At 48.8% G+C, this 11,505-nt stretch overlaps 1 protein-coding gene across 1 annotated transcript; it reads right to left on the bottom strand.

Moving 5' to 3' along the window:
- Positions 1–2,985: 2,985 nt before the first annotated feature.
- Positions 2,986–6,591, bottom strand: LOC119303138 (beta-glucosidase BoGH3B-like). Its single transcript, XM_037580227.1, has 10 exons — positions 6,496–6,591; positions 5,872–6,109; positions 5,580–5,784; positions 5,367–5,457; positions 5,108–5,250; positions 4,734–4,977; positions 4,524–4,628; positions 4,075–4,257; positions 3,783–3,987; positions 2,986–3,680 (listed from the first exon to the last, which is right to left on the bottom strand). Exons 2-10 carry the CDS (start codon positions 6,086–6,088, stop codon positions 3,199–3,201), a joined length of 1,875 nt encoding a protein of 624 aa, XP_037436124.1. The 5' UTR covers positions 6,089–6,109; positions 6,496–6,591; the 3' UTR covers positions 2,986–3,198.
- Between the last annotated feature and the right edge of the window lie 4,914 nt (positions 6,592–11,505).

Raw genomic sequence — 11,505 nt, 5'->3', positions numbered from 1 at the left:
CACCCCAGCAACGTACATAGCTACGCCATTAGCAACTAGAGAAAATCCAGGGAGACGCCAACGAAGGACTGGCGCCATGTTTGCCGCCCGCTCAAGCTTGGTGGTCTGGGAGTTCGCGACATGGAGCATGTCGGGCTTCCGCTCCAGCTGTGTTGGCTCTGGTTCTCTCGCACGGACCCAGAGTGCGCATGGCAGGGGCTCGACCTTAAGTTCTCCACTGATGAAAGCGCGGTTCTTTCGGTATCTACTTTCATGATTATTGAGAATGGATCGACTGCCCTATTTAGGGAGGATCGTTGGCTTAATGGGTTGTCAAATTGCGAGCTTATGCCCATGCTCTATAGCTGCATCCCCAAGTGCCAGCGCAAGGCCAGAATGGTGGTGGAAGGGCTCAATGGCAACACCTGGGCGCACGACATACACTGCATCCTTGCATCCATGAGATCAGCCAATACCTGTAGCTATGGCAGATCGCGCGCATACCATCCTATCTGATGCACCGGACCAGCTGATCTGGAAATGGTCCACGAGCGGCACCTTCTCTGCCCAGTCCTGCTTCGTAGCAACCTTCCAAGGACCAACGTCCTGCTACTCCTGGAAGCTCGTTCAGGAGAGTCCAACTAATTAATGGGCTTAGTGAGGGAGGCTATGGCTTTCATATTTGTATTTTTTAAATAAATTAAGCCACCAGTCCTTGTTAGAGAGCTCCAAGTGTCATGTGGATGTGACAATGCTCTCGAGTTGGAACCACTCATTGGTCAAATTCCATAGCCTCAGAATGAACCAGTACTTTTAGAAAATATGCACCACATATTCATGCTCTCTTTTGCATTAGGGGCATAGGAGCAATTTGGCCACCCTCTCTTGTCCAGTATATCGGCGGTCCAAATCCTATTTTGGATAGGCATCCAAGCAAAGAATTTGATCTTTGAGAATGCCCAAACTTACCACACCGCGAGGTTCATAGGGGTAGCCCCAAAAATTATGCCATGTACGCATATGCCCCCAAGTAGTGGCCACTAGCCATGTGCTTCCAAACAATGTCTACCACGCATTTTCATTCAGGTGCAAGTCGCGAAGAAGTGCCCTAAGGGTTATAAATTCTCGAATGTGAGCCATAGAGAGATAGTAGAAATTTTGATCTTGGTGATCCAAACATCATCCTTTAAAGTTTATCTTGCCTTCAAATTATTTCTCGTGGATGCCACATATATGAGTGGTGTTATCTCCTGGGGATTATGCCCTTCACCAAGGGGAAGTCTCAAAAAGGAGTCCCCGCGTCGTCACCAACGACGATGGTAGTGAATGATATAACAATTTGACGTCCGTTTCATCGCAAAGATTGGCCATTCCAACCCACATCTTGCTTAGCTCCTTCCATTCAAACCAAGGTCTATGCAATATAAGAGCCTCGTGAATTTCTCGGTATTGAGCACACGAAAACCGCGAAAGTCGTGCCACCGGACAATAATATGCCAATTGACTTCGCATTCTACACGAAGGTCTTGTTCGTTCTCGACCAAAGGAAAGCCTACTCTAGCTTAACATTGTGAAAGGTGCTTGGATTTTTTTCTCTTTCGCAAAGGAGGATTATCCCCTCCTCGGCATCAAGCGATGCACACAACCATCTTTACTATTTTATTCGATAAGGTCTTACAAAATAAATGCATAGATCAACCCAAAGCCACACCTTTCTGGCGAAAACAATCGCCCTACCCACGAGATAAATGATGTGCCCTGACATCGCGCCATGCACACCTAGAAATCCGGTGGCCTCACCAAGCCGCCCGCTGGCTAGCCGGGAGCACCAACTGGTTTAGTAAACCTTCAGCATGCACCGCATGCGCACGCTGTAGAATCCGTCACCGCCTTCTTCCGTAGTCCCATGAGCAATCAATGCACCGATCATTCCAGGCCCTTCTGCCGTCGACACCACCACGATGCCGGACAACGCCAGCCTCCTACGCGTGCTCATCATATGGTATCCAGCGTCGAGACTCCGCTACACCTTGCCGCCAAGACTCACCGTCGTCGATACTGTAGATGGCACGCGCTCCACCTTGGTTACCGCATAAGAAGCATACGGAGACCTGCTCCCAACCACCAGCAAGCCAAACACTTGTCCCTCCAGCTGATGTACAACCCAAAAGATGATGCCATGGGGGTGATGACGCATGAACCTCGCCATCATCCGATCTGGAAAGCCCAAATCTGGTGTTTCCCCCCGGGCACACAGGGAACACACATCGCTCACAACGCCTCCAACGAGGTAACAACACTCGCGGGCGGCGTCGTTGGCAGTTTCTGGCTGACACCAAACCAAGATTTCACTGGCAAATTCGCGCCCATCCCCGGCTAGACCACCAGATCAACCTCCTCCGTCATCCAGCATGCCCATGGATGACGTCTGCCGCTAGGAAACCGCACGGCCAGAGCCGCACCACCGCCCGAAAACCGCCGCCCCGCCTGGGTGAGCCATCAACGGTGGAGGGCCCCACACCGCTACGCCACCGATGCGCAAGTCTAGGACACCCGCATGGATCTCCACCGCAGCCGCATCCTGGCGTCGCGGTAGAGGAAGGCCCCGCCGCCGCCATCATCCCCCGCCTGGGCTTTGCCCCGCGGAGCTCCAGCGGCAGCGAGGAGAGGGGCGGCAGTGGCTTGAAGCCTTAGATTAGATCGGGAGGGAGGGGGTCGTCGAGGAGAGGGGCGGCGGCTCCCAACTCCCTCGAGCAGAAACAAGGTGGGATCTGGATGACAAAGAGGGGTCGAGGTAAGGGGTGCTCGGATGATAAACCCCTTGAGAGGTGAACACCGACTTGACAAGAGCGGTGCGGCCAATGCAGTGATATTCTTGCCCTCCCATGAGACAAGCCTCCCTGGAACCTTGTGCTCAAGGAATTGAAAGTCTACTCTTTTTAGTTGCCAATCCAAGAGAGGTAGAGCCAAGCTGGGGCGCTGTTTCACTTTTGGGTCTCCCTACATTTTTGAAAGGCTGGGGCGTTGTTTCTCACGTACTCTCTGATGGGAGGATGTCGAAGAACAAAGCGCTAGATTTTGTTGCACAACAGAACTAACACCACAACAGCCGGAAGAATACATCGCTCTTTTATTGAAAGCAAATCAACCATAAACGCAATGTATCCCATCTCTCACAGCCCAACCGAGATACATTCCATCTCGGTCATCTCACCGGACTCACTTCTTGGCCTGCGTGGTGAGGCCAAACCCGAAGGGGAACAGCGGGTCGTAGTGCTTGTCGCCGACGTTCATCGGCAGCTGGTCCACCGACTTGAACCACGTCCTCGCCAACTTCCCGGTGAACCCGTAGTCGCCGAACAAAACGTCGGCCACGCCCTGCCCTTCAGTGCCGGGCAGCCACGCGGCGACGAACGCGTCCATGGCGCCGATGTATGGCTCCACCACCAGCGGCCTGCCGGAAATGAGGACGACCACGCACTTGACACTCTTGCAGACGGTCTGGATCACCGAGGGTCCGGGGGCAGGGATCGTCAGGTTCAGGTTGTCGCCGAACGTCTCAGCATAGGGCGGCTCGCCGATAACCACAACCGCGTAGTCGTACTTGCCGCTGTCCACGGCGGCGCTGTCCGGGTTCTCCGAGAAGACCACCTGCGTGCTGGGGTCGACGGTGGACTTGATCGCCGAAAGGATGGTCGTCCCTGCGTTTCATCATACGTTTCCATGAATTTTTGTTTCATTGATGAACGGCGACGTTGCTACAAATTAGCACTAGAAGCAGTGAAACAACAGACACTATTTACCAGTAGTATTGTCGTTGCCGGTCAATCCTTGCCATGTGATCGTCCATCCTCCACATTGGTTGCCCAAGTTGTCGGCGTGGCTTCCAGCGACGAGGATCTTGCCGGCCTTCTTGGGGAGGGGCAACAATGGAGTGTAGGCGGATTTTCCATTTTTCAGCAACACCAGTGATTTTCTGACGGCTTCCCGAGCAATTTCTCGGTGTTCCTAACAATGGGAAGGAATTTACAGTAAGAATTTTATATTTTCAAGAATGAAGTGTGAGAGAAAGAAAGTATGTTGTCCGGAACTAACTTGCTTTCCGAGTTCGCCGGCGAGGCTTGGATCGGCATAAGGGTTCTCAAATAGACCCATGGTGAACTTGACCCGAAGAATCCTGTAGACAGCATCGTCGATTCTGCTCATGGGGATAATGTTCTTCTTAACTTGGGATGTAAGTTCATCGATGAATTCTGTGTAGGCAAAAGGAACCATGATCTGCAAAACAACACATGCAAAATACCTTTTTAACCAATAATGAAGAGAGAGAGAGAGAGAGAGAGAGAGAGAGGGTCTATTGGTATGTTTTCACATATTTTAATTTGTATCTTAAATATAGCTAGTGAAGAAAATGCCACATTTGTATTAGCTGCAGATGAGATAACAATTGTCAAGAATGTATCATAACCAGACAAGGAACATACTTTATCATGCTAGCTATTAACTCAACCTTTGTCCATAGAAGGTGATTGTACTTTGCTTACCATGTCAATACCTGCACCAACTCCGGCCTCAATTGAATAAGAATAGTTCAGGTGTTCGGGAGTAGTAATCCGATCAATGCCTTGCCAGTCAGAAATCACAAAACCCTATATGCACAAAATACCAAGAGATTAATGTCATGAGTATCTCTTAATATTGAAGAAGAAAAACAAATACGGAGATCAATCTTTTGCCAGTCATGAGAAACATACCCTAAATTTGAGCTTGTTCTTGAGGAAATCCGTGATTAGGTGATGGTTGGCGTGCATTTTCTTTCCGTTCCAACTGTTGTATGAGACCATAATAGTGGAGACGCCTCTGATGATAGAATTATAATAAGCAGGCATATGAATAGTCATCAACCCATGCTCGTCGATGATTGTATTGCCCTCATTGATCCCCATAAACGTACCACCGTCACCAACATAGTGCTTTGCACATGCGGCAACTTTCTTACTGCAAAGGGGTATCGAAGCGATGACAAAGTTAGTCACATTTTTTCTCCTAATGTAACATTACTTTCACATTTACATGTTAGGGTATAAGACCATAAATAATGGAAATCTTTTAGATGTATATTACATACCTTCCACCAACATATGGTCTTCCCTTGATATCTGATGGATCATCGCCTTGCAAGCCAGAGATGATTGTGGTCATTGAACGGACAACATTTGGGTCTTCGCTGTAGCTTTCATAGCAGCGTCCCCATCTTGGGTCTCTACAAACCTGATCATAAACAAATAAATGAGTAAGTAAGAACAGTAAATCTTTGCCATATTTTCTTCAAAAAAATGTTTGTTACGCAGACCAACTGTTCAAGACGCAACAATATTATCCATTACCGCAATACATGGAGCGAAGACGTATGGAATCCCGGTAGCTCTAACTTCAAGAGCAGTTGCTTCTCCTATCCTCTTCACCAACTCAGGGTCCCTGGAAGACCGGGACACGTTAACAATACATATAGACGGGGAATTAACATATGCATCACATTGTGGTCTTCTCTTCTTGTACAAAATTATCACAACCTATCAAAAATCAAGAGAAATTCACACCTGGTAGCTCCGAGGCCAACGTTATGGGGGAAGACGGTGGCTTTGTAGACGTTATTGTGACCATGCACAGCGTCAATACCGTAGATAATCGGAATACTCAGGCGGGTGGACATGGCGTCCTTCTGCATTTCGTTCACCATCGACTGCCAAGCCGCAACGGATGCCTTGGAAGAAGGCACGCTGCCTCCACCACTCAGCACGCTACCTGCATCACAGCATGCACACCAATATCAAACACAAACTCTGCAGTCCTTCACCATATTTTGCAACATACTATTTAGCTATGGTTTACCTATGAAGTACTTGGATAGCACCCCCGTCGTGGCGTTCTCTCTCTCGATCTGCGTCATCTGGCCGATCTTCTCCGCGAGAGTCATCCGGCCGAGCAGGTCCTTGACGCGAACACCAATCGACTGCTTCGGGTCCTTGTACTTGAGATATTCTGCTCTCCCCAGCACCGCCAAGCAGAACATGAGGAGAACGAAGGTGGCCTTGTGCACACTCCCCATCTTGTCTGACTATACTTAGACCTGAGTAAAGGGATACCAATTATGTGAGTAAACATTCGACGAATCTTATATATGCAGCAAAGAAGAACAGTTGTGGGGATGTGGGCTATTGCAGTGAGAGGTTCCTCTCTTGGCGGCGGCATGCATCAAGTTAGTGGAAACCAGCATGATTATAGCTAGGTTTAACACATATCAATCTACCTATACCTGAACACATCGAAATTTCAAAACCAGCCGGCGCAAATACAACGGTCCCAGCATGTAGGAGTATTTAACAGTTGACAGAGAACAACCAAAGCTCAGGGACTACACGTACGGTAATACTGTATGTGTGTGTATACCACAAAAGTAGAAACGGGCAATGGAATGTGTGTGCAGCGCACAACACAAGCGCGAGAAACCGATACCTTCTCGCAACAGCAGGATGAACTCAGCAGCCTGAGAGCTGCCTGTAATGGAGGCTGCCTTAGAGAGAATGATGAGAAGGGCGAGCGAGCTAGATCGTGTCCTGCCATGAAAGGAAACACCGGCTCCTTTTATAGCCCGGCCAGTGAGTAGTCTAACGTACACTGTACACACGAGGATCGCAAGGCGGGAAAAAAGAAGCGAAAGAAATCATCGGATCTGATTCGAACGAGTGGATCTCACGCCTTATCAGCTACTGGCTCCGACGACCCGGCGGCTAGTGAAGATGGGGATCGAGATCTCTGCATCCACATTAATTGCTCGGGTTACTGCGGCAGCACTATGACCTCCAGAGCGTCGATGGGTCTCTAACTCTCTATCAATATCAATATGGAACTATGGACGGGATCGTTGACTAGCTAGTTGTTTATTCCCAGTTGATGCTCAGCATAGCACCGCTCATGCTGAAAATACTCCCTCATTCCCGATTCACAGGGCTTATCTCCCAGACAACGGGGGAGTAGTTACGAGTACACAGTACGTGTGATGACAGAGCATCCCTTGCCAACGGTAGTTCGGCGAATGACAATAGATTAAAGATAAAGGCTATAATAATCTTTATTTCGAACCTTAGAGAATTTCTAGCAGAAAGCCGTAAAACAAAGCCCGTGGATGTCAAATGGGGCTGCTCCATTTTTTAGCCCCAGACAATGATCCAACTCCAACGGTAACCCCTGTAGCTTAGCAGTTATTTATTTATTTTCCTCGTCTTTTTTACATTTGGTACATACCGGGGCCCGCATCCAGTCATGCCCGAGTAGACACTCAAAAGGGATAAGGACTAGCACACTAAGCCTGTGATCTAGCTATGCCCGAGTAACAACATGGTCTTTAAATCATATCGTATCTCCCTACAAATAACTGCCTGACTATCGACATAGATTACACTACTGTAATTCCCCAATTGATCAATATACACCACATGCAGGGGCTTTTACCCATTCGGGGGCTTAAACTTGGGTAAAACCATCATGTCACCATCACCTACCCATTCGGGGGCTTAAACTTGGGTAAAACCACCATGTCACCATCACCATCAATGAAATTCTTGGAGCACCACTCTTCCCACTACTGTCTTCCACAACCTCCCAGTAGAACATACGACCGATGGTGAATTAATCATCGACAATTCAAGCCCACTATGGGACCCAAACAAATCTCGTCTACAACTCTCATGTTAGAAACAGGGCAATGACAACGTGGCAGGCGTCTGTCCTGGACATGACCATCATCGGATTCTCGGGCATGAAGAAGCACGCCCAACCTAATTAAGGTGGTTGTGACTATACACAGTGAGGTCAGGGGGTCACTTTAGACCCCTCCCTAATCGTCGAGATCAGGGGCAACACTGGATGCTCGGCATGAGCAGGAACTCCTCGCGTCCTTCCAAACCATCTAGATGTTACTGTTACAGCTTGGACATGTTGGGGATCCCACGAGAAGTTGTTGAATATCACCTTCATGTGTTCCCTGGGGGCTATCCTGCAGAAGTTTGGAATATTAGCCCCTGACCGAAAGGTCGCCATTCAAGAAGAGATCGGTCAGACATCAAAAACACCTCGACTGGCTAGCCAAGCTGGTGTTGGTCCTGAAACCCAACAAGTAAGTGGCAGATGTGCCTAGACTTCAACAACCTCAAGAAAGCTTGTCCCAAATATATGTACCCCTATCGTGAATCCACGAGATAGTCGACTCAACATCAGACCACGAGTACCTTTGTGTTCGGGATGCATACTCTTTATATCGTCAAGTGAGCATGAAGTTCTGAATCACATCACACTACTAGGAGTGTTTTGTTACGCCAAGATGCTTTCAACCTAGTTAATATTGTGACTACTTACCATAGTAGCTTTGAAGAGCAGATGGGCTGAAACATGAATTGTACATCAATCACCCGATGTTGTCCAATAAGAAGGGGGGACTAGTCCCACACACTTTCTGCATCCGAAGAAAAAACATATGATGCTCAACCCTGAGAAGTGCATCTATGGTGTTAATGTTGGCAAGCTTCTTACGTTCATGTTATCCAATATTGTGTTGAGGTCAATTCATTGAAGATCAAAGTTATCAAACAAATGAAACCCCTCAAAAAAAATAAAAGATGAGTAGCGGGTCAACGGGTGCATGACCACTATCGGTCGCTTCATTGCTCGACTGAGCAACAAAGACCCCTCTTTCTTCAAGGTGCTCTATAAGATGGGCAAGTTCAAGTGGATTAAAGAATTTGACACAACGTTCCAATATGTCAAATCCTACCTTACCAATCCTCCAGTCCTGGTAGCTCCCAAGCTCGATGAACTTTACATTGCGGCAAGACCGATAGTCGTGAGTGGCATCCCGGTGGTCATGCGACAAGAGGAGGAAGGACAATATGAGAGGAAACAGTGACATGTATACTTTGTCAGTGAGGTTCTACATGGTCCCAAGAAACGATGCCCGACCACCTTGAAGTTTTACAAAGTGGTCCTGGTCTCCCGCAAGGTGCGAGATTACTTCCAAGCACATCTGCTGGTGATCTCAACCAATTATCCCTAGGATTGATATTAGTCAACATTCCACTAAAAGGATCTCAAAGTGGGAGGTGGAGCTTGGGCGATTTTTTCCATTGGCTTCATCTCGGGAACCACCATCAAGTCACCGGTGCTTGCTGACTTTGTCCTTGAGAGTTGGGAATATTACTAGTATCACCCAAGGATGACAGACTGCGACATGCCATACAAATCCACTTCAAGGGCACAAAATATGAGGGCGGTCCTCTACACATGTACCAAATAAAGATTTTGACTACAAAATTGATAATCATCATTCACCTAGTAGGCACATACATTGATTTCAATGAGAAAGAGCCTAAAACATGGAGCTAAATTGGAACGCATTGTCACACTCGACTCATGTGTTAGGTTATTACACTTGTTTTGTGCTGGGCTAATCCACATTTATCGCTGAACCAAATGGAGCCAGGACGGATATCTTTGAAGCGTCCTTCGAAAGCTAACATTGGTGATACCACGATTATAACATCTGCAAATGAAACATGTTTCCACTAGAACTGTAACGCCCCGAGACCGATGTGCCAGGTGTCGTCCAGTTATTCGCCGTTGTTGCCTTGTCATTGCTTACGTGTCATGCATTAAATATCATGTCATCATGTGTATTTCATTTGCATACGTGTTCGTCTCATGCATCCGAGCATTTTCCCCGTTGTCCCTTTTGCATTCCGGTGCTTCGTTCTCCTCCGGTGGTCATTTCTATCTTCTTCTCCTGTGTGGGGATTAAACATTTCCGGATTGGACCGAGACTTGTCATGCGGCCTTGGTTTACTACCGGTAGACCGCCTATCAAGTTTCGTGCCATTTGGACTTCGTTTGATATTCCAACGGTTAACCGAGGGACCGAAAAGGCCTCGTGTGTGTTGCAGCCTAACACCCTTCCAATTTGGCCCAAAACCCACCAAAACACTTTCCATCATCTAGAGCGTTCGACCACGATCGCGTGGCCGAAAACCGCACCTCATTTGGACTCTCCTAGCTCTCTCTACCTATAAATATATGCTCCCCTCCCGAAATTCGCGGATGAAACCCTAACTCCGTCCTCTCCGCGCCGCCGGACAAAATTCCCCCGCGCCGGACATGTCCGCTCCATCGTCCGCGTCCAACCGCGGCGCGCCACCTGTCCACCGCCGCCGTCCCCACGCCGCCGGGCCCGAGGCGCCCAGATCCGGCCCTCCCCGGCCCGGGTCCTTCCGCCGCCAGCTCCGCCCATCCTCGCCGACACCTCGCGCCGCCTCCTCACCGGCGCGCTTCGCCGCCGCCGCGGCACAACTCGCCGGCGAGCGCCGCCCGCTCCGGCGCCTCACTCCACCTCGCCATCGCCCGGATCCGGCCACCTCCGGCAGCCCCCGCGCCGTCCCCGGCGTTTCCCATCGCTCTCCGGCCGTCGTCGTCGCCTCGAGCCTCGCCGGAGATTCTCCAGCGCCGCCACCACCATGGATCGGAGGAACCGATCCAGCTCCGATCGACGTCGTTGACCGTGCGTGGCCGCGTGGGCCTTGGCCTCGCAGGCCCAGCTCCAGCCGGCCCGCCGGCCTGCCTTCTCCTCTTCCCGTGGGCCGAGCCCACTTGGTGAGCGTCCTGCTAAGCCTCGCCCTGAGCACACTTTAGTATCCAACGCTCACCATATTTTTTCCCACGTTTCAAATGCACATGTTCATCGCCTCGTAACTTTGCATCCTTAGATCCGTTTTGGGCATATAGCATATCAAGATGTTCGTCTCAGAGAGTACATCATTTCATCTCATTGCATCATTTTCATTTGAGTTCATCTTGATGCCCGAAATGCTGTTGGAAGAGTGCTACTTGAGATAATTGTCAGATCTGCTGCTCCATTTAGATATTTTTCATTTTTGCCATGATTATTGTGTGCATGATATGCCCATGAGCTCTACATATGTTTTGTTAAGAGTTTTGCCATCTTTCTAGAGGTGCAACCCATGTATTTTTGTGATGTGTGTGGTGACTAGCACAAGCTTGCAAAGTGAGGCATTCGTTAATGCTGATTTCAGGGACTTAGCATTTCCACTAAGTCCTTGAGCTGTTTATCTCATATGGCCATATGTTCATGTTGTTTCCTAGTGATCCGTGCCTCTGTTGAGGATGATCAGTAAGGATGTTTTGTTAATCTTGTAGTGCTCTATCCATACATGTCTTTGTTTGCAATTATGGAGCACCCTAGCTTGAGTCAATCGAGCTCTACTTTTGTCATTTCGTGAATCTGGGCAGATTGTCTACTTGTTAGCGATTTTGCCGATGATGTTGTAGTTGATCCGTGCATGCTATGTTATTGTTCTTGCCATGTCTAGCTTGCATTTTGTGTATTCTTGATGGATGTATGCTTAGTTTATCATGACTTGCTCCGTAGTGAGTGCATCGAGCTCGTAAACATGCCTACTTGAT

The sequence above is a fragment of the Triticum dicoccoides genome, chromosome 5A (genome assembly GCF_002162155.2).
Source record: "Triticum dicoccoides isolate Atlit2015 ecotype Zavitan chromosome 5A, WEW_v2.0, whole genome shotgun sequence".
In the NCBI taxonomy this organism is placed as follows: domain Eukaryota; kingdom Viridiplantae; phylum Streptophyta; class Magnoliopsida; order Poales; family Poaceae; genus Triticum; species Triticum dicoccoides.
The sequence above is the reverse complement of the archived record's forward strand: the minus strand, read 5'-3'. Positions and strand labels throughout refer to the sequence as shown.